Source organism: Gallus gallus, chromosome 18 (assembly GCF_016699485.2).
Source record: "Gallus gallus isolate bGalGal1 chromosome 18, bGalGal1.mat.broiler.GRCg7b, whole genome shotgun sequence".
In the NCBI taxonomy this organism is placed as follows: Eukaryota; Metazoa; Chordata; class Aves; order Galliformes; family Phasianidae; genus Gallus; species Gallus gallus.
The window spans coordinates 5924727-5948970 of NC_052549.1; the positions used below are offsets into that span (position 1 = coordinate 5924727).

A 24244-nucleotide genomic window follows, 5' to 3' on the forward strand; every position below is an offset into this window, starting at 1 on the left:
CTTTCCAACAATCAACTTCAAATCAGTCCAGGTTCACTGCAACTGGTGTGCTACAGTGCCAGCTTTTCACTCAGCTACACAGGCAACTGAGCTACAGTACCAGAATATGCTAACTTATTTTACATTTAGTCAGATCGGTCCCTCCTCTTCCATACATTCTTGGAGTTGATCCAGCCACATACCTAAAAGGAATCATGTGTTTTCTTAAATCCTTATGGTACTGTGTATGCAGCATCTGTTGGTTTTTTCCCCAACACAACTTTGTGCAGCAGTATGTTGATAAGACTGTTCTTATTTATTTTTTGTACTATTTCCAGCACCAAAGAGTTGCAGAGGTCATATGCTAGAAGCAGCACAAAACACAGAGGACCATCTGTGTTCACGAGCTTAAGAGACCCCACTATTTAGCTGGAGAGCAAACAGCTTAACCATAGCTGCACCTGCCTTAAACTGTACTATGGCCCTTCAGACCTTAAGACAAACCTTACTGTATGTATCTCCATTCTGTAGTGTTTGACCACGTCCCTGCCTTCACCTCCAGGTTCTGAAATTGGTGTGTGTACGTGGTCTTCTTACTGATGAGTATATGTAAGGAGCTTGAGTCTGTAGCTCATATTAACGCAAGTAGTTTATATAACTTCAAGGGTGGTTGTTTCTTGATCTGGTGAAGATTAATAAGATTTAACAAATCTGACACAGTATCTGCTGAACACAATATTTTGATCAATGGTACTTTTGTAGCAGCTTATTCTAGGTCCATTCTAAAAGATTTAAACTGATAGGCATTATTCTACCTCAAATATGCTCTGAATGCAGTTCCAGAATACACACAAGATTGTGAGATGCATCCATCTTCCAGTCTTTATTTCTGAGTGCGGATTTCTTTAATTCTGATTTCCCCAACTGCAATCCCAGGTAGAAATGAAGAAAGGTGCACTGAGCTTATACTGCTGCACAGCTCAGCTGCTCACTCCTGCAGCTGTGCCACAGGCAGCTTTGCCCAATGGTGCTATATTTACTTTTCAAACACTCACTGCTTTTTTTCATTATTTTCTGCCATCAGAAAGGCAGTCTGAGTGTGTGGGAGACGTCAGGACAGTAAACAAAACAACAACCTGTGATATTAAGGAAGTGAGGTCTGTTTACTCCATAAAACCAGAAGGCTGCTCAAAGAATACAATCAGTTTGGGGTTAATACTTAAAATACGCTTTTCTTGAAAGGCAGTCCAAGAATTGTCAATATTTACCCAGTTGTTGTAGGGCAATATTTATTCTGCCAGTCTTTGTAGGAATAGGAGCACTTGTTTTTGAACTGATAGGAGATCTACCCTTTTCCCTTTCCCCTTCTCCACAAACAGCTCACAGTAGAACAAATTTTCTCCTTTGAGTGGAAATTAATTAAAGAATTTGTGTGGGTTTTTTGTTGTTTTTTTTGTTTTGTAAATTTGCTATAGGTAAAATGACTCTTTGGCATGAGTGGCATTTTGCAAACTGTACTGCACTGAGATGTCATTATTTTCTTTCTTTCAATCCTTTTTCTGGCTGTCCTACAAAGAATAGAAAAAGCAAAAACATCCAAAAACAGTGAAACATAAGGCTGTGTGAACCATCAAACTATACTACTGAGAACAAATAAAAACCCAAACAATTAGGCATTCCACTTTGGAAATTAAGTCAATTATCTAGAAGTGATCACTAATACATCTTTAAAGGATTTTCAATATACAATTATAGACTTGTCACATATCAGAGGCTAAGTGCACATTAAAATGTTAGGCTGTAACTGTTCTGTTTCTGTTCAGCACAGTGGTAATCCACAGACAACACTGCTGTAATCTGAATAAATGTCAAGGTGATCCAGAAGCCTAGCAAATTTCCACTGTCTCAAAAAGCACAACAATTCTGAAATAACATCACCTGTGATCTCAAGTACCAGTATTTTTCTTCCCTGTGACCAGCTTTTCAGTAGCCCCAGGTTTTAAAGAAATAAAGAGAAAGACTAAGAAATGCTAAATATAGACTAATTAAGGAAAATGTTAAAGCCTAATCTCCAAATACCTGCTAAAACAACACCACTTTCCTCCCATCTGTGTTCAGCCACATCCAGAACTTAGTGTGGCATAATGTCCACAATTACTAGGGTGAGATGGAGTTGGCACTACAAAATGATGTGAAGGACATGCACTGGTCTATTTTCTTAGGACAATTTGCCACCATCTGCAGGCATTCTGCATGAAAGCTGCTTCTTCAACCTTTAACATGCCCTACTCTTCTCCTCGGCACTGTTTCCTAAATAAGTCAAAGTTTTGTCTGAAAACCCAGTGGCTTCATTAACTTGGCTGGCTTCATTAACTCAGCTGACTTCAGTCTAGAGAATCTTGTACAGTGCTAACCGGGTTAGCATCCCAACTATATAACCACGACCTCAATCTTAAATCAACTTAAAATGCTAATGCAGACATTTCTGTTGGTTTAACTAACATTATAGTATAGTAACATGAAAAAAATAAGATCAATTTTACTGTATGCTCTTTCTCATCAAGCAGATAACAGAAATACCTGTCTGGCCTTTAGGAAGGAAAAGTTTTCTAAACTTCAGTCTAAGGCAAAATGGACAATAGGATTCCTACAGTTACAAAGCTATTATAGCTCTGGCCATTTCTTCTTTCTGTATAGATAACAAAAGCTGTCTTTTTAGGGGCCTGATCCCCTTTCTCTTCCAATGAAGTCTGGTCAAATTGTAGAGTGACTTCAACAGAGCAAGATCTGAACCCCAAAACACACCTAGCAATTATGTAAGAACCTAGCACTTCTTAGGTTAGGTAAGCTAGTAGATATTTGCAGTAAAAGGGGGGGGAGGGAACATTTGGAATTACACATCTGTCTATAGGGAGGGGTCTCGTTTATGTTTAGGATGTCTATTTGACTCTATTTTTCTCAACCTAACACTTGGGTCTGAGATAGAGAACAAGGGCTGCTGGTTCAGCTCTCTGTGCAGAAGAAAACCTCAAAGTCTCATTATCTGAAACCAACCAGGCAGTGCTGTGAAAGGCCACTTCAGTCACAGTCTTGCTAGCATCTCAAGGTAAAAGTATCATGTTTTCTTTTTTTTTAGCATGCAATTCAAACTCCCAAAAGAAAGCTATTCCCAACTTCTGATTAGCCAATTTGCAGCCCCACTGTATGATTTTTACTGTGTTTAGACTTTATTCGTTTGATTCAAAAAAAAAAAAAAAAATTCTCCCATTGATCTTTTCAGCTGTATCTGTTCAGCACTTCCGCAAATGGAGCCTTGGGGGAATGAGGAAACATATAATCAGTGACCACCCTTGAAAAGTTTGATTAAAGTGAGTTGCCAAGCAACTCAAAGTTTGGCAGAGACAGGGATAAAATTCTACTCTCTAGAGAAGTCTGTGACTATCTTCTCCTATTCCTGCAGTCCTCTTTAATTCACTGTGTCCGAAAACCTCTACAATAACCTGAAAAAGTGCTGAACTACTGTCTTTTCCCACACAGCCCTTGCACGTAACCTTACGTCAGTTATTTCATAATTTCTAAGTGTTAAGATAACTTTGGATTGTGAGAATAAAATTCTTCACTTGCGTCTCCCTACTCTTATTTTTTTTTTTTAGAAAACTAAAAAGGAAACATCTACCAAATGGCATCCTTCTTGTCCCTACCAAGGTGATTACAAGGTCAACTCTTTCCTGTCCTTCCCATACCAAACTGGTTCAGACCTAATTTTCTCCTCTCGTTCTCTCCTTGCCTCTTCCATTCCACAGCACCTCATTCAGGCGCAGTCTCCTCCGCACCAACTGTCTTCTCGTCCTCCCACCCTAGCACCTAGTACAGCTGCCTTCACCCAGCCAGCCAGTCCCAGTTATAGCATATACCCAAATCCAGCCCAAAGCACTTCAATTGATGAAGGTGCAGGATTTGTAACCTATCTGAAGCCTGTCAAGGCAGTTTGTTTCTCTCAGATGCTGACTTCATTTTTATCATGCTTACATAATAATTCATATGCATGTTTGTGATGTGTTATATATCTGTGTACAATTTGCATAGCAATTGCCACCGTAATAAATGTGCATGTGTTCTATATGAAAGTAAGAACAACAGCAGAGCAGATCAAATAATGTGGGAAGCAATCAGTAGATAAGATGTGAATCTTTTCTTTAGGAGTAGGTTACTGGGGGATCTGTAGGAGAGGGGATATGTATAGGGAAATGAGCACCTGGACCAGTAGTCACAGTATTAACAAGAAGTGTAAAGAAAGGGGCAGGGACTGCATCAGCAAGAACAGAATCAGGGATCACAGCTGTTGAAACACAGTTTGCTTTTTAGCAAAGGTCCTAAATGTACATGACAGTAAGCTAGTGGTTAAACTGAAGTCCTAACACCCATGGACTCTCCTTGCTCTGGATCTTTTACATCCTTCTTTCTCTTGCAAAGGCTTCTTAGAGCTGCTTCATCTCCCATTAGCCCATACCCTCCATGTATTTGAAAGAGGGGAAGGAAGCATTAGAATCGTGTTGATCTGCAGCAATAGCCAGCAGCAAAAGCTTTGGAAAAAGAATTCAAGAATAAGCAGACAAGAGAGATCCTTCATCTAAAACTTTCCAGCCCTTAAAGCCAGAGGTCTGGGAGTCTCCTGAGACAGAGATTCCACTGTATTAACTTGGGAATAACTGAGAGTAACAATAACACCTTCTTGTCTTCCTTGGTACTTGCAGAGGAATATAAGATCCCCAGCTCTCATCTCTAGGAGGAGATAGCTTACAGTTAGTGCAAGTCAGATGCATACTTAGCGAGATCAGTGGAGCTGTGCTGACTTACTGTGCACATCGGTTAGGCTGGAGTAGCATTGAAAAGCTCCAATTAGGAGGAGAGCTCTGTCCTGTCAGGCACTAGATAAATACCTGCAGTCATGCATGCCCTATCCCGAGGAGACAGGCTAGGCTGCCTTCTTCTGCTTCTAATTGGGCTTTCCTTGAAACAGATCCCAAGTCTGCAACATTTGCAGAATGTAGTTGTTTGTTTACTCCACTGGACTGGAACATGAGAATTACTTTAGTCTACCCCTTGTGAAATGCAGGCCTTGCCAATATACCAAAGTCTAATGATAAAGTATAAACTGTACCTTCATCCTCCAGACTCTAGGTATTTGGCTGGCTCATCAGCGTCTGCCCATCATAAACAAAAATTAGCTCAGCCCTGTAGGTTCAATAAATAGGACATTTATAGTTCAGGCACCCTTAAGTGCCTGTAGGAATTTCCTAGCTTAATCCTGCTCTTTTAGGTGACATCTTGAACTTCCTTTCCTTTCAGAGAGGAAAGAGGGAGAGAGAAAAAAGAAAAGAAGGTGGACATCCATGTGCCTCCTTTTTTATCCTGCATCTGAAGGCAATTGACATTTCCCTTGTGGTTCACTGATAGCTAATCTGATCTTGAGTCAGCCCTTTCTGATACAGCCTTTCATTGTGCTGTTTTAATTGTTGTTTACATGTTGTCTTAAATAGCTAGCATAAGTGCTTTCAACAATACAAGGAGGTTAAGCATATAAATATGAGATCCATACTGTGATTTATATCCTAACTAATCAACTCTATCAGAGGAATCGTAAAGCTCATCATAAATATCTTAAAAAAAAACCTGTTCTGAGCTTGACAAAACCCAAGTCCAAATGATGTATAAATGCCATCTTGTAAATAAGAAGTAGAACATTCTCTTGGGGCAGTGGGAACTAAAACTGTTGCCCTTCTTCAGGAACAACTATGTTAGGTAAGGCACAAGGGAAAGGAGGCCACATAAAACACTTGTAATGTTTCAGCATCACCAGAGTTTAACCTGGGAAAGCTTTTACTGGAAAGCTTCCAATTCTGCCAGCTCTTTTTTACATACTGGATTTTATTCCACAGCTGAAGACCTTCAAAATAAAACCATGCAGTGGAAAAGCAGATTGACTTTTTGGCAGCAAGTCAATGTGCAAATACTAATGAAATAATCTTAGTAAGTAGTCAGATGCCTCAAAGGTCAACAGCGCATAGTGAAGAACTTCAGAGCATTTAAGTTATTATCTGTTTTGTCTTTCAGGATCCCAACAGCTTCTGTACTCTTAGGTAAGGGTCTAAAAAAAAAAAAAAAAAAAAGAGCCAAGATTTGATGAGTAAAGCAGTCAAGCTTTGTATTCCTCCCCCTGATTCTTCAGAAGGTTAGGTAGACTCTTTGTCTGCATTCAGAAAGCATACTGGATAAATGTAAACTGTGTTTACCAGGTTCACTTTAGCCCCTTTCTAAGTAAACAACCTAAATGTATACCAGGTAGGTTCGTTTCATCGAGGACCTACACTGCTTTTTGTAGCCCATTAATGAAATTGATTTATTTAAAATCACTTTTTATTTAAGCTTTGCTTACAGAAAATGAAATAAGCTTAGCCAGTAGAAAATCAGAAATAAATATGCAAAACTGTAGGAGAAAGAAATGAGTTTCCACTTTGCACTGCCAATTTAGACCAGCTCAAACACAGAAGGGTTGAAATGGTTCTTTCTGTAAAAATGGTAAGGGTAGCTATCATTTCCACTTAAGGTACTGCTCACTTTTTAGCTTCCTTATCCTTAACACAGATCAACTAGAAAAGAAAATTCTAACCTTGGAATCAGTAACAGCTTAACCTTTCTGACCCAACAGTTACTAAAGAAAAGAAAAACTTAAGAGAAACAAGATGGGAGCACCTCGTTTCTGGCCATATTGATGTGTTTAGAGTTGCTGTTTGTAACATCAGTTACAAACCAGAGTAACAAAGACGGTGAAATGATAATTCTTATTTGCTAGTTGGGTTTCTGCATCTCTCACCACAAACGTGAAACACTCAGAAGATAAATTCCAGGCCAGCACAGTGCCCTCCTGTCTCACACATCAAGGCACTGTCTCTTCAGATGCTGGAAATCAGAAGGGCTAAAAGTAGCATTGATATATCTAACCTATTTTCAGAGAGTCATTACTGCAGACAAGACAAAAAGAAGAGCTAAGCATTACAGGGAGAGTGATCTTCAGGGAAAGCACAAGTACCTCGTATGACGCATGTAATCAGAGGTGGGAAATATCTAGGAATATCTGGGAATATCTAGGTTTAATGTCCAGCCTTAAGAACCTGATTTATGTAAAAGGGAGTAGTTGTGGGCTATAAATCTACAAAAGAGCAAATATGGCAAGCATGAAAGAAATACAGACACCTCATCCAATCTGTGAGAAAGCGGAACATACCTAGGCTGGGCTAAAATAGAAATATTCAAACAAGGTATTTGTAACTCTACTGCTATAGCACTTAAAACATCTGCTCATGAATAGCACAGTAAGTTTCATGCTTCTAAGCGCTTACTGCAGTAACATGGTCTGTTTCCCAACATCTTTGCAGTCCTTGGAGAGGTGTAGATGCAGATTTAATGAGCAATGCATACCATCTGTTAATATTGCCTTTAAGAGCAACTGAGAAAAAAACAGCAATACCAGGAGTGCAAGTGATGGCAGAAGCTTTAAAAGAAAAAGGACTATCGATAATAGGGCCCTCCTTGTATGATTGCTGTAAAAACAAATCCCCCCAAATGAGCAAAGTACATGTTTATTTGGCAACTGTTAGAATATTTAAGTCAGTCTTAAACCTGGATTAGAAGCACAGAATAAACTTTTGGGTTAACAGCGTTAGTGGGCACATTACTTCAGATCAAAAAACAAACTCCCCACACTAAAGCATCCCAGGACCTGATTCCCAAGCACACATGCTTTGGGCTAGCTCCCTTTTCTTACAAAGTAGAAAAGATCCTTTGAGTTGCACTGATTTACATAAGTACAGAATCTGGCTGCTTGTTGTTTTACACTCAAGCCAAGAGGGTAAAAACTGCTCTAATTCTAATAGATCAGTATTTCTCACTTTCTCAGCAGGGTTATAAAGAACTACTTTGGATGCTAGTGGACAGTTAAGCCCCAGGTCTTTAAAGTGTTCTTAAATTCTTAAAGACACTGTTAAAGTGTCTTTAAAACAGACAAAACTAGGTCTATATCAGTCTAACAAAGACATTTTCAGCTATTAGATAGGGCTATACAGCACAATTCCATGAAGCCATTCAGTACACCAACACAAACACAGGGAAACTACTTGGTGTTACTTCACTCAACAAATGCCGCCATTGTTTGCAACATGAACCCAATCAGGTAGAAAGAGCTCCCAGTGGCTAGCCAAAATGCTAGCTAAAGATCAGGGTAGTTTTCCACCCCACTGTGAGGCTGTAATTTAAACCACAACACGCGGTTGAAGCTTCAAATCCTGCCTACAAAGCTGCAAACTTTACTGAACTCCCTTACATTGGAAGTTCAGTTAGTGCCTAGTTCTCCCAAATCAGTCTTCTGTAGAGCAAAACAAGAAGCCTGGCCTACCATTTACATAGTATCACGTATTTCTGTCATATGTAAGGTCGCTATTTCTTTACACTTTTGCGATGACTATTCTCACTGACCTACACCCCTCACTAAGTGAAACTGTACTGTACTTCCTCATGACTAGCAATGACTTAAGGGATCTCATCTCTTTCATACAGTCATATATTTAAGTCTTATGTTAATGCTTTTGTCTTTCTTCAGATAATGTTGAAAAATTGCCAAAAGTCCATTTAAGTGCTTTGAGTTTAGTTCCACAGTCCCAGTTTTATCTGAACACATTATTAAATCTGGAGGAAAAGAAGCAATCGGAGGTCCATAGTTTGCATTATGAGCTATCTTGGCCTAGTTTATCCTGCATAGCTTTGCAACAAGAGCAGATGTAAAAGCTCCTTGCAGTCCTTAATCAAGACATGCTACTACTGTGACACCAGAAGGCAAAAAACACCAGGGTTCAAAAACAGAGATGGCTGCAATAAATACAGAGCTTACTTTAATCGCTAGAATTCTCTCACAGAGTTGGAAGTTAATTATAAAGTTAAAGCCACGTTACCTTGCTTTATGTCAGTATAAACATGCAGAATGCACTCATAATAAGTTAAAAATCATAAAATTTTACGATATACTGATCCTTTAAATCAGAGTTGCATTCTTTATCAATGATTTTAATGGGTAATTAATTTATACTCCCTTTTTCCAGGCAGATGAATGCAACTACAGTTAAAACGCAAAACCTTACTTTCCTACAACTTTTCCACATCTTCTGCAGTGAACACAAAAGCAAAAATATTTCTGCCTGTCTTCACCATATAATGATAGGAATCAAAACTGCATTCAAAGCAAAATATAATTTAAGTGTGCTTCCTGTTAAAGGGTTAATTACACCGTGGTTTAAACAAACATCAAAATCTAGTTGTTTAAAGCTTGACTGTTTTCATTATTTATTCAGCCAAAACCAGTTTCTTTTTTGTATATGACGTAAATGTATCTACACCCATGTGGCATACACCAGGTACTCAACTCTTTTCATCAAAGGAAATCATCATTTTAAAAAGAATGCATTTTACATTCTTTCATAACAAGAGCAAACACTTTTTTAATTACACTTTTAGAATGGAGTGTTTCACAAAACTGCACACAAAAGTCAAAACAATTCCAACTTGCAACCTTAAGCACAGACATGGTAAATAGAGCCCAAAAGACATAGATGAGGGGTTTGATCACTCTGCTTTTCTAATATCAGATCATCCACTCAGATTAGATGTCCCCAGAACTCTCCCAGCCATAATCAGCCTGATTCCTTCTACACACCGTTCCCTTTCCCCTACCTCCAGTCTCCTCTGTTCTTGACTGATGACTACCTGTTAAAATGCTTATTTTTTGTCCATTGATTTTCATATGGGGAAAACTTCCCACACCTGCATAGAAATAGGAATAGCCTTGAGCCCTGATAATCCAAATACTGCACTATTTTAGAAAATATAGTTTCCCAGAAGCTTTTATGGCAATTTTGCACTTGGCCACATCTTCAAACATCAGTGAAGCCTACCTGGGAGCACCACCACTGCTCATGACAGACAGACTGAAGGCAGATAGTGGAGGTTTTGATGGTTAGTAGTGGAGGCCACCACTTATAACAAGGAAACAAACACAAGATTTGGTTTCTGTTGTTCTTATTTGAGCTTCTACTAACATGAACTCATGTCTAAACATAGTAAAAATTAGTTCATCCATCTTCATTTAAAATGAAATAAACTTTTATTACGCTAAAGAATAACATAAATAAAAATATATAAAGTTCAGTTCAGGAAGAGCTCAGATCAGTGTCTCAAGGAGTCATGAATAATAGGATACTGCTAAAACCAAACATCACAGGGGATAGTTAAAAACATTACGAACCATATCTCCCAGTTACTTAACAATCTATAGGTTCAGTCAATTTAAAAGATCTAGGAACAGAGGTTTAGTGGATTAGTAACAACAGACCATTAATCTCTGCAGCCTCAATTTTAATCCAGCAATGACCAAAGTGATTGAAAATCATTCTGACCACATGACCAGCAAAGCTTCTAAGCACAGTTCCCTCACATACCTGAATCCCAGCAGCAGAGGTCACAGCGTGCTTTTAATGGGACTGTATATCAGGAGATCTCTGCTTAATACTTGATTAAACTCAATGCCAACATTTTTTGGTGGAGTAATTCTGCAGCATACTACCTGCATGAACTAGGAGGTGATCTGAAAATTTTACTTTACACTTAATTTCAGTCTGCATTAGGAAGGCTTGTTTTATTTTTTCCCCCTGGGCAGAACATCCAAAGCACGTTTGTGTTTGTTTCTACGTAAGTTTTTAAATAAATGTGTAGGAAATGATGGCTGTCATTCCAGGCAAATGCCAGGAGATTATTTCTGTACAGTTTATATAATATGAGTGAAAGTTACACGAGTACTATGCTGTGTGCTCTGCATTTCTACCTAAGAATGCTCTATTTTCAAGATTTTAAGTTCTGGAGTGTTCTGAAGTATTTAAAGATTGGAATCAATTTTTAGATGTCCAGAGATGTGATGATACTATGTGACCAAGACACATCTTCTTTTGGTCCTCAAGAGCAGTTGCTGGGATATCAGTAAAGCAGACATTGAAAGGGAGACCTTTCAGAAAGGATTTATATTCAACCGTTCTTGCTGCGTTCTGAAATCTGAGTCATGGGTTCTTTTTCAGGAGCATGAGAAGGAAGACAATGAACATCTTGTCAGATATGCTCTTTTATTACTGTGAAGTAAGGAAATATTTAAAAGCATGAAGATGCAGAAGGTCCCAGTTGCAAAGAGTAAAGAACTTAAAATGTGAGAGTTAGAAGCACAAGGCGTGAGAGTTATGTGTTTGTACAGCACCAAGTACAGCCAAAGCAGGATAATGGCTGAAGGAGAAGTTCCATGCCCTTTGGTAGATATAGCCAAAATATATAAAGATGATGCAAATGTGGAGCTTTGTCTAGCTATTTTCGTAAATAATACAGTAGTTAAGTAAACTTTCTTGTCGCAGTAGAAATTTAATCTTAATACCATATATGAATGCTGACCTCATTTAAAACACGAGGAACTTTTCAAGTGATACATACTGGCCATGCTACCACCTTCCCTCAGCTGTACAGAGGCCATGTTTGGCTCATTTTGGTCACAGCACGATAGACAGAACCACAAGTATTTTTATATATTCCCCACAAGAAGTTTCCTCTGTCTGTTTGACTAAACTCTGCTTATGCAATCTAGACTGTGCCAGCTGCTTGCACAAAACTGGCAGGAGGTTTCCCCAGGCACCACTGTTGGCACCACCTGGTTTTTTGGGTCTCTCCTCATCCCACAGCACAGCTGTGCTGTCATCCCTGCAGCACTCATGCAGGAAACCTCATAGCCCAGGCCTTCACACAGCACGTCCTCTCTATATCTGTACTTGAGGTCTGATCTAAATATAATGAAAAACTGCACTGGACAAAGAAGTGGAACAGAAAGTCGTATAATAAAATCATGAATTGTCACCCATCTCTTGTTATTTCTGTTTTTTTTTTTTTTTTTTTTTTTTTAATTTTGTTTGCTGTAGTCCAGGGGAAATCTGTTTACTGCTGTGAAAAAATGGCATCTGTTTCATTCAGGGCACCCATACAGCAAGAATTAACTAACTACAATCCAAGTAGTTTTAGTTCTGATTGTACATTTTCTCTTGCTGTTATTCATACTACAGAAGTCCATATCGTTGCTTTACCACACAAAGAATGAATATGATCAAAACTGTTTTCTTCACAACTGTATGACTTAATCAGGGATTATTAAAATTTCTGCTCATCTAAACTGGGTATTTCCAAAGATGTTGCATTATTCATGTATAATGCCACTCCTAGTCCTTGCTTTGGCAAAGCTCTCGAGTACATCCTTAATCTAAATTATTTCACACAATCCCACGTAAAGACTCAGATACAGCACAAGAGTTCATTATATCTTATGTTTTGCATTTCGCTGGATCTGTGTATTAATGTATAGCAATAAAATCTAAAAAGAATGACTGTTTTTAGTTCACATGAATGAAAACATACTTAAGCTACCTAATAAAAGTAAATAGTATTATTTATTACTCTATTTTGTGTCCTTTCCCACAGTGAGCTAAATACCTGTGACTCTAGAGCCAAGGCACAATTACAGACTGGCAAAGATGAATTGTTAACAACTTGGAGAGAGAGCCAAGGGGTTTACTGAAGATAGAAATTATGCATCTGCAGGTAACTTTAAATCCCATTTGCAATTACTAACTGCCACTCTGTACCCCCAGGATCAGCTGGGCAAATGAGAGGAGATGGTAGAGTCCTTGTAGATTGCTTTGCTTTCCACCAGGCACAAAAACTTACCATAACAATAAGACAATATTATAAATAAAAATGCTACCAAAAAAAAAAAAAAAAAAGAAAGAAAGAAAAGAAAAAGAAAGAAATGGGGAAGCCAGGTGAATGCCCACATCCGTTTGCACTGCATGTCTAGTTACTGCAGCAGTCAGTGGGTCTGCTGAGCTCCCCGGCCCCACAGGAAAGGTGCAGGGCCTTGGCTGCCCTCAGCCTCCTGCTGCCACAGGTGGGATTGTGAGGCACACAGGTAGGGGCTGTCTGTTCATTACTCCTAGTCACAACAATGACTTAAAGGAATTGTACCTCATGATAACTTCACTGCCATGACTGTGAAGAGCAGAAATACCATGCAATGCACATGCAGAGAGAGGAGGAGGGATCAAGGCCTGAGGGACCCCTACCCCCCATGCTGCAGCTCCTCACCCCAGCTGAGGACACACTGAGCTGACGTAAACTGCCTGGGGAGGAGGGTCTGGAGGCAAAGGAGCAGAGTTGGCCACCAAGCTTACTGCTCTGCTGGATGGAAAGTTCTAGAAGTTTAAAAATGGTCATTCTATGTTTCTCAGGGCCAAACTTGCAAGATTTTCACCATTTGGCTGCAGCTGTCCCAGTCAGAGGTCGGCCGCATATACCTCAGCGGAACTCTTCAGAAAGATGTTTCTAGAAGGCGTTTGCAAGGGCTGGAGTGCCACAGGGCAGTCACCTTCCTGAGGGGCACTGTGCCTCAAGCTGAGGGACAGGGACAGGGAGAGCTGAAGGGCAGCCACCTTCCTACCAGCACCAGGCATGCCTGAGGAGGAGAAGTGTCCAAGGAGAGGAGACATGTCCACGTCAAGCTTCTTCAGCCTGCCACTGAGGGGAAGTGAGGTAAGGAGCAGCGGGGCACGAGGCTGAGGGCAGGCGGGAGGCTCATGGAGGCCTCGTGCTCCCTCATTGCTGTGAGGTGATTCACTGTCAGTCTCTGACCAGAAACAAGGTTTAAGAGTAATCCTAGAGCTGCAAGGTGCGAGTGTGAACAGGAACTGCTGTTAAATATTTATAGTGCTGTTGGGTGATCTGTCAAACAAGATTTTACCTCAGTTTCTCTGTTGTGTCAGTGTGGCCAACACCACTACTGCCTGCAGACTGTTACAAGGCTTACCACTGAAACACACTGTTGTTTTTTCCTTTTTGACTGAAATATAGTTCAGTCTCTTCCCATTCATTATTTTCATTCTTGGAAAAGTCCATACTCTACAATCCCATTCAGAGAAATTTGTTGCTCATACACTCCCAAGCAGGGTTAGGACCAACGCTGGCTCAAATACTGTTCTTCCAAGGAACATTTGCCCTTTTTTTCTGTAACTGCAGCTTCCCCTATGGCAAACAGCACGCCTCTCCTGTAAATGGTATGAGAGTCCACCCACATGTGAACAAATAGCACTTTCTCAATGAAATTTCATGTTCTGGGGACAGTGTATTAAAGTGTAATTATCATTTTCATCCAGCATGCACCAATCTTCACTACTGCCTTTCTCCTAAAGAGAAACTAACAATCATTTTATTTTCTCTGCCATAGTGGCAAATGCAAATTAATGTGCCTCCTAGCATCCCAAGTATGCCACCCAGCCAAATGAAATGTAGTTGTGGCAGTAGCAATCCTTCCTGACCCAACTGCCAGGAGAAGAGCTATCAGGCACTTTGCTGGAAAGTGTGATCGTTCCAGCATCACTTCAGCGATGCCATTTTTCAGTCACATGTGCCAAAAGGCCTTCCAGTATTACTCATCATCTTTTTCTTTCAGCATTAGTAAGGAAAATTTTGTAGGTGTCCTACTGAGCTAGTCTTTCTACCCATGGCAGAACAGAAAAATTCCATTCTGAGGAGTATTCTTGAAGCAGAACAGGGCATTATAGTAGCTAACAGTAGGAAAGAACTTAATTTGGAAACAACCCACAAAACTGACAAGATGATTTTGCAAAAAAAACACATTTTCTCTCTAAAACTATCTACTCAAACATTACTTCCAAAAGCTAGAGATGTCAACACATTTAGAAAGAAAAAAATGATAATGCTGCTTAGCTTCCTCCTCCCTGCATGCTTAAAAGCCACTTTGGAGCAGCCAGTACACAACTCTGTTCCATACTTAAAAGCCAGATGACAAACAGAATATTCTGAGCAAGTTAAGCACTTGATACAGGAAGGAAGAAAGAATGTCTAAATTAATAGATAACATAATGGATAATACCTATCTTTATTTAAGTATCTTGTTAAGAAGTATTTTATAATTATTTTCTGTGAGTTTCACCTTATGTGATATTTTTCTGGCTATAATATTACAAAAGCATTTATTTTGTCTAATTCTGGCCATTGCTTTGGGTACTCTCAATGTGTGGGAAGTGATCGTTTATAATTTTTCAACAAGAATAAAAGAAAAAAGGAAAAATGTTAGGGATGTAGCCTTGGATAGAGCTGTGCATGGCACCTGCTCTCAAAAGGAGCACAGAGTCCCACCATCAAAAGCTTTCTTCATTGTCAAGCTTTAAGTTTTTGCAATATCTAAGGCCTACATCTCATTAACACTAAAGCCATTTATAATATTCTCAGAGTTCTGAGGTCTTTTGAAGTGGGTGTGAATATAGGTTCCCTTATGCCTTCTTACCTCAACTGTCAGCTGCTAAGCAGTTGGATAATATTGAAAATGTTTTCCATATTAACAAATACCTTTACACAGCCTATGAGACTCCCAGTGCTTGCCTGTGTCACCAGAAAGGCTTCCGTACTACACAAAATACAGATAAAAAATGTTTCATTCATCTCTCTTACGACAATAATAACTTCTTATTGTATCTTCAAGACAGTACAGTGGAAGAGCCTGGACAGCTTTTTAACTGTCAGTGAGGAGCACAAGGCCAAAAGGCCACTTTGAAAACTGGGTGTCTTTATCATTGAGATCTGTTAAACAATAGCACTGATTACTAGTTTCTTCTCTCCGGTTTACTGGATGGAAAATAGCTCAGCATAATATGTGCAAAACTATTCATAAATGTTCCCTTCGACTACCTTTACATAAACTAAAAATACGTGTGTTGTTTTTACACTTTAGCGCCTATCTGGTCACGCTCTAGCTGTAAAGCTAACAACAAAAATAGAAGGATGAAAAATACAGGACATACACAAAAAAAGTAAAGCAGACTCTTATATGGGACTACAAGGCTATTTCCATAGAATTTTAAAGCAGAAACATCTTCACACCTTTTGAAAAGGCGGCAACATCTCTGAAGTGAGAAAGCATTCAAATGATAAGAAACGAAGAGGCTTTGGATATAACATATGGCCTCCATCCTGTGTTTCAATATGAGCAGGAGGATTGAGTCCACGTGGATTTTCAGTAATATCAACAAACTCCATGCAAGCATGAAGGTTTGCCCACACACATGAAGCTGTGGGGATAGGAAAAAGCAGAAAGGAATACTACAGTGGATTTGATGCCAGAAGATCTTAGCCACCAGATGTATCAGGCTGCATATTCTACCTGCCTATGTGCCTAGTGATTGCTTTCCTCTCACATATATCTGTGCTATGAATAATTCTTTCCCCTAAGATACTACATTTCTTACTTAACAAACATGCCAGAAAAATCTATTTCTCAAATAATTATTCTCAAATAATTAACATGGTTCCAACATTTTTGTTCAAACATAACGAGCTATTCAGTGTTAGCAACTAATGTACGTGAGAGCCTTGGTATTCTTCTCTTCTACTGAACCACTTATGCTAGCTTGAATTACCTTGGGTTGTATAACAGTAAGAAAAGAAGAGTTATCAGACCTAACGCATCATCATTCAATAGCTAATTCAAGCCCTGGCATAATTTAGAGTTCCTATAGGACATCTCTGTGTTATGCCAGGTAATAAGAGCTCAGAGACTGCAGAAGCAGCAAGACAGAAAATGAAATGCACTGTGCTCCAAGTACCCCCCTAGACCTCAATGCCAGGAGACACTTGATACATAGGAGATACCTCCCTGACGTTTAGCAGGTTTTTGATACCATCATAATTGTTCATGATACATGATTTACGACCCGCATGACTTCTGCCAAATAGGCCAAAGCAATTACATCATAGAAAGGATGTGCCCCTTCATGACTTCAAGATGATAGCAAAAGATGAAAATTGAGAGCTGTGAGACTTGCACAAATTTCATCCATTTTACTTCCTGCAAGCCAAAATAGTAAGAGGTAATGTACTAATTCAAAGGAAGCCACAAGGATGTTAAACATACAGGCTCTATAAATCATTTTGTTGATGGATTAACAGAAAATGTACATGGATATCTTCTTAGTCAATGCCTACTGCAGTATCTTTTCCTTATTTAAATGAAGTATTCTGCAAGAGTTTCAAAACAGTATCCTGTTTTTTATCCTGAAATTGATTATTAATATTTAGAATCACAAAAAAATGCACTGGTTTATACAAATGACAATGCAAGCAAATTATGGCAGCCATTATGGGATCAAAAACATCTAACCTACAGCTAAGAACACTGATGGTAATTAATCTTAGGTGATATCATTTACCAGGAAAGGAAAAATTTTGGTTGTCATACTATCAACTATAATCCTTTTGCTATACAAAGGGTATAGCCTCTGTGCCATCATGATCTGCATCTTCAAAGGAAGCAGAGGGATCTTATTTCAGCATTCTTTTTGGAGGACATCTTCATTTTGACTACCGTGTTCTTTTTGTGTTTTACCATAATTAAAGGAAACAAAACCTTGAAGACCATAATACAAATGAAGACTAGTTTTCTTCAGAGACTACACCTCAAAGGAATAAATATGCATCGTGACTTAGAAGGAAAGAGAGGCCTTTTATTTTTTTCTAAAAGATTACAGATTGTTTTCTTGGTCCTTCAGTCTATTCTTCTTTCTCATTTCCATCTGCACAAATTCTCCTTTCAAACAAACAATTTCAAGTTGCAAAAGCCTTAATTCAGTATGCCAAGAGATCTTAAAATGTTGTTTGCAAAGTTCGCAGATAAATAATTTCCCAAACATAGGGGCCAGTGATTAAAATATATATATATTCCTAAATCTCAGTACCATTTCTTCTAAACCAAGCAATGTAACATACGTACGAGTAACTGACTAATAAAAAATGTTAGATAGTATTTTGAAAATGCATATGCCTCCTTTTAATAGATTATTTTCCATATAGTAAGCATTGAGATCCTACCAAAACTAAGTCATCAAAAATAATGGAAGAGATACCAAAAAGCCAATTGTATATCCTCATTATTTAATTAAGAAATAGCAGGAGTGCTACATTCAGCATAGTTTATATTTAAATGTCATTAAATAAGTAGCAAAAGATTTTGTGACATAAATTGAACCCATCTTTAATAGATAAGTTTACTAATAATGATAAATTACTTATGAGCTAACTTAATAGTCAGTTCTGCTCGATGACTAACAAATCCCTTTGAACGGCAGCCCTTAAAAGGCCCTAATCCAAATATCCACTGAAATTAGTGGGAAGGCCACTGCAGGTTGACATGCACACTGAATTCAGTCTCTGCTGATGTTCAGGAAAGATCCATGCACAGAACAGTGCTGTCTCTTCACTGCTGTGACAACATTCCTTGTTCACATTCTGGTCGTTTGTAGCACTGTGCTTGAACAGCGGGGTTATTTTTTTTCAGCAACATGTTGAATGAACGGCCAGTGCTGAAGTGCTAAACAGATACAGCTCCTGGAATCCAGCATTAAATGCAGGCAAACCTAAAGAGAGCCTGTTACACCTTCCCTTCCTTGGGCTGTTTATCCAGACACCCCAGCTACACAGTATGCTACAAAACATAGTGTAAAAAGGATGGCAGAGAAAAGATACATAGCATTAGTGTCAGTCAGATATCTACAAATCTTAATCCTTTTCACCAAGGTGACAAATCCCAAGGATTCCTGAAAAAAATAAAAATCCCTAGGAAGAACAAAAATAAAAAACCAAAGGCTAAATGCCTTTGTGTTCATCCTCTATGTGGTTAAAAGGCTAAAACAAATTATTTGAAACCACAGCTTTGCCCACGCAGCATTCCACCATTCACTTATTCCATATATTCCTTCACAATAAAAGAAAATAATAATAATAATAATAAAAAGAAAGTGAAAAGGAAATCAGGAATGGGAATCCTCTGTAATGCGAGAGAGAGATAGAGAGGGAAGAGACCCCTGCAGGACTGACCTCACTGTCAGTTTCAGGAGCCTGGGTTCTCATTCGGGAAAGCGAGAAAAGCAGGGAGGAAGATTAGGAAACGCTGGCAGCTAACTGCATGGCGTAAGGACCTGCGGAGAATGGGACAGCTTTTTTCTGTCTCAAGGTATTACTGTTAGAATGGCCAAGAAAGCGATAACCTTCGTTTTTCCATTCTCACCGTGGTACTTAAGGAAGTGCCTAATTTGAAGAGAACTGGACAGGTGGCATATCATGCTGAGCTAAATAGATAAGCGTGAGATTTAAATGACAAGAGGCAGCAGGTTTTGCTGTTCTAAAGAGAGAGAGAATTATTCTGATGACACCAATGGCACCAGTAGAAGGTCAGCTTGGGGTGCTGCCGGTGTCACCTGAGTGCCTGGCAGCAGATGGTGCCAGTCTGGAGGGATAAAAGAAGGACTGACGTACCACACAGGCTGACAGCAACAGAATTTGCTTAGGAATAAAAGAAGTTTTAGGTCAGATGCAGGCAGTACATATTAATGTAGATGCTGCCACCCCAGATGTCAACACCAGTGTCACCAGTCCAAGGGCTACAAGGCTGGGTCAGTTGGGATGCGCTGCAGGAAGCGCAGTGGGGGCAGGCACTGCCAGGGCGAGCTGCTGCAGGCACTGCTGGCTGTGGGCTGGCCCGAGCTGTTCTCCGCACCACCCCAAGGGAGCTTTGGAGCTCCCTCCATCACAACAGCCGTGTTGGGCTCTGCCGTGCCCACTGGGTTGCCCTTCTTCCCCCCTGCAGTGCACCGGCTGGCAATGCTCACATTCTCACTCCTGGACTTACGCAACACCCAGAGGGCAGAAGCAACCTGCAGGGAAGAGGAATGACAGGAGACACAGGCAGCTGGGACCCCCATGGGGTTCCCTGAAGTGTCCCAAACTAGAAAACTGGCCACCTCCCCACTACTGCCTCCTACAACATAATTATTCCAGCATGACTGACATGACAAATTAACAAGGCAGCCAGGGCTTTTGCAGCAGAAGGGAGTGTTTTCCCCAAGAATAAATTGTTCCAATCCTTTACGCTAGACACCCGGCCGTGCCTATTCATTAATTGGACAAGCTCTGGTGACAACTGAAATTACCTGATTTCTATATACTAGAGGGGAGAGAGATCTCTGTAAGCTTAAAAATGAGGAGTCTAAAGCTAGAATCCCAGCCACAGAGTTTTAAGAACTTCAAGAGCTATGAAATTCTGAGATTACTGCAGTGTTGGGATTAATTATCACAACCAGAATACATTAGGAATTTGAAGCACCTGCTTAATCAGTGCACTGTGGTTATTTATTGCAACCAGTGTATCGTAATTACTAAACAGGTACTGGATATAAGGGAGGAACTGATGGCTGATGGTTTCTGTCATGATCCACTCACAATATGTTGTTCACACATTTTTCAACTACAGTTTTTATCTGCATTTACCCATCTCTTGCCCCTCGCTTAGGGAAACCCCGGCAGCCCTGTCGGGTATTTCTCGCCCACACCCGCCCTTTCTGTGCCGGTTGCGTACCTGAAATGCAGACAATGAAATTCGCTTGCAGAAGAAAAAGCACCTCCCAAACAATTTCCATCCTCCGATTCTCATGCCAAGTGCATCCCTCGGCGAAAAAAAATAACAAAGATCAATATCGCAGTTTGAATGATCCCAGCAATTTTCCTTCTGGACTTGCAGACTGTATTCCCCAGATGTGCTGACAACACATGTCCGAGCTCTCTCTGTGTACGGCTCAAGCAAGATCCCTTCGCTTCCTTCGCCCTCCAGAAAAGACCATGAAGCCAACCGCCAGGACAGGGCTCTTCCTCCACGAGCGAGAAAAAAATCCGCCGAATTTCCCAACAAGACATAGACCACAAACCCCAACCGATCCGGTCCGGAGCGTCTCTATTCCAGGGCGGCCAGGTGCGAGTTAACCCCAAACTCTGCACGTCTCAGCGGGGCAGTGCCAACATGCCTGGGGCAGGGAGGCGACGGAGGAAGGGGGTTTCCTCTCCTGCTGCTACAAAACGAGCGGAAAGAGATTAATACCCGCTGCAACGCCTTCGCCCCCCATCCCAACGCTACCGCACCTCCGCGGCGCGGAGCTGAGCGCGACGCAGCCGGCTCTCCAGCCGGGCGTTCTGCAATCCCCGGAGCCCAGGCTGCTTTCCGCCCGGTGACTGCAGGGGTCGTTCTTGCCCCGCGCAAAGCGCTGCCCGGCCCCGGCCGCGCTGCCCCCCGCCGCTGCCGGCCCCCCGGGTCCGCTCCGACCTCGGCCCCGCATCTCGACGGCCCCGGGAGGGGCTGTGGTCGGGGCCGGGGGGGAGCACCAGCACTCGTCCCCTCCCCCTCAAATCCAAATCCCAACCTGCAGAAGTGGAGGCTGCGGGCAGCCGGGGTTTGTGCGCATCGCCGGCCGGCTTCACTAAGGACGCCGATATTTTAAAACTTATTTAAAGAAGGAGAAAAAGAAAAACAAACCCAAACTTCTCCAGGGTTTGGCGGTAGGAAGGGCAACATGAGCAGACGAGCAAGACTTAGCGAAGTACTTGTGCTGCAATGCACAGCTAATTGCATTCCCCGATCCACAGTAGTTCCGCAGAGATACCTTCCTCCCTTCCCGTCCCCAAACAAGTACTGCCGATTTTGGGGCAATCTCTTACTTACCCCCAAATCCTCCTGCTTTTTACTGTTTTTCAGCTCATCCGATTTGTCACTCTCGCCTGCAGTCCCAAAAACAAACCGAGGTCAAGCTCCAAGCCGCGCGCTGCAGCCACCTACCACCACCTTTAGCTGCAAGGAGGTACCATTGCTCGTCGGCTTCCCCCCCCTCCTCCCCGAATCCCCGCTAGTTCGCCATTTCCCCGAGCAGCGCAGCGTGCTGCGGGATGCCGCGGGCCGGGCACGGCGGGGCTCGGCGCGGCGGCGCGCACGGGCGCGGGCTGAGCGCTCCGCTCCGCTCGGAGGCGGTGCCTGGGCGGGCGGCGGCGGGGCCGCACCGCACCGCGGCAGGGGGGTCTGCGGCGGGGAGCGGGCTGGGCCGAGCGGGGGAGGCGAGGAGAAGAAGAAGCCTTCCCTCTCTCGCGCGGCCGTCGGGCTTCTCGGGCACATTCCAAAAACTGCCGCTCACTTTGTTTAAAACATGAGTCCAAATTTTAATTATTTTTTTTCCCCCATCCAAAAAGAGGTGCACCTGGAGAGGTTGGGCTTCCCGTTTTGCAGAGAGGGGAAACTGAGTGCAGAAAGGCAGCGGCGAGGGGTTGGGGAGCTGCGCAGCGCTGTGCGGGCAGTGCGCGGGGGGCTGCCCCGGGCCGCCCTGCCGCTGTCGGGAGGGGAGGGAGCAGAAGCTTCGGATTGCAAATAAAAATCCCCGTTGAGATGGATGTGAAATGGTGATCCTGCAACCGCTCCGACCGCGGGTGCCTTCATTGATCACTGCACGGCAGAGGGAAAGGGGAGGGAGGGAGATGCTTTGGGTTTCAAACAGATATCCCGGCTCTTGGCAGGTACGCAGAGGTCATATTATGAATACTCCAGCGGGGGCTGCATGCATAATAGATTGAATATAGGTTGGTTTATAAACAGCAAGCCCAGGGCTTCTTGGTAAATGCATCTTTGCCTGGATTCTAGTGAAATGGGAACACCTGGATCTGTGAGCGGGGAAGGAGGGGATCTATACAAAAGCAAACCACAGGCTTGGCTGTTATTGCCATCAGCTCTGAGAAACATGTAGGTTTCGAGTCATCCTGTCAGTATTTATTTGTAGTAGAACAGATTTCTTGAGTGATTCAAAGACATTGAATGGGACAAAATCATCAGTGTTTGAAAGCATGAATCGGACTGTAGACACTTAGTAGTCAATGTAATTTCTTGTACAGACTGGTAGTTTTAAGGTAGCATAAGCGCTCCTTGCACTGCAGCAGTGCATGCTGATGCTTACTCTCTCTCCTCTGATGGGTTATAAAAGAGACTCAGGATTTTAAGGAAGTGTTTGCCATCTTCTGGCCAGTAAGATCAGCTAAGTGTAGCTCGGCAGGAGCCACTGTTATTCAAGCCTTTAAGGACGAATAGCTTAACTTAAAGAATTTCCATAATTTTTGATGGATTTCCAGTAAACAATGAGATGGCATAGCTAGAGGGATTTCTTGTTGGATTTGGTTTGAATACTTGAATTTAAGGAATAGGAATTATCTATCTTTGGCAAAATGGAATGTATAGAAGTTAGGGAATCAAGGCATCGTGTGAGTGAGCAGGCATTTATCAAGGATATCACTATATATATACACCTGTGGGCTCTGAATGAGTTGTCCAGGAGCAACAGCCTAGTGTAGATTTTGAAAGATGTTGAAATAAGATTTGCATCTTGTTCTTGAAAAGTTAATGAAATAGGAACTGCAGGGAGGTCTTCTTTAGGATCACATTAAATGAAGACACAAGAAAGCAGAAGAAACAATTATTACTGGGCCCAAGACCTTGTTTGTTGAGTAGTCTTGTGTTTTCAGAATCATGTAAAAGAGCAGATGCAGACCTCTTCTTTATGCCCTTTTAGAAAGCCAAGGAAAGGCTTAGAAAGAAGGCTTCTTTAGAAAGAAAGGAGGTTAATATCTCCTGCTCTGGCATTATAAAAGAATATGCCATCCTCATCTAGACATATTTAAGCACGCCTTAGGAAATTCTCTTCTGCTGATGCTTACTAAACTCCTTTACTCAAATAGATGAACATTGGATGTTCAGCCATGGAGTTGGCTGTAAATGCTCTGTTGGACTCCCCAACTAGTTTCTAAGAATAGAATCCCAATCCACAACACAGTAAAATCATAAGGAGACTCTTACCTTTTATGTTCATATTTACAGAGTTACCCTTTCTCCTAAACCAGTGTCCTTGAAATTATGTCATGACATGTGGGGAAATAAATGTCTTCAGCAAGTAAGAAATATGCAGGATCAAGCAGCAGATATAAAACGCTGTAGCTTTTCTTCTAGTGACCTGCTCTAAGAGGGTGTGTTGTCCATTAAGACATTGAGGAATCAGACTGGTGGCAAGAGAGAATGCCAAATCCTATGCAGCAAGCTCATGCTGGATTCCTATTAATGATAGTAGAACTTTGCTATGAGTTTAATGACAGGAAAAGAGTTAGACAGTCAATGTTGGCACTAGCAGATAGCCAAAAATCCCAACTACATTAATTTTTG

General features: G+C 41.3%; 1 protein-coding gene across 2 annotated transcripts in view; it reads right to left on the bottom strand.

Moving 5' to 3' along the window:
• The window catches only part of CA10 (carbonic anhydrase 10), a 168528-nt gene extending 146553 nt beyond the window's left edge, over nt 1-21975 (bottom strand). The window contains exons 1-2 of one of the 2 annotated variants that reach the window (XM_015279985.4): nt 21719-21975; nt 20585-21068 (exon numbers count right to left, since the gene is read on the bottom strand). In XM_015279985.4, coding sequence (XP_015135471.1) covers nt 20585-20645 — 61 coding nt within the window. In that variant the 5' untranslated portion in view covers nt 20646-21068; nt 21719-21975. Of the gene's footprint in view, nt 1-20584; nt 21072-21718 lie in introns of both variants that reach the window. The other variant, XM_415644.8, reaches the window with a different exon arrangement.
• Between the last annotated feature and the right edge of the window lie 2269 nt (nt 21976-24244).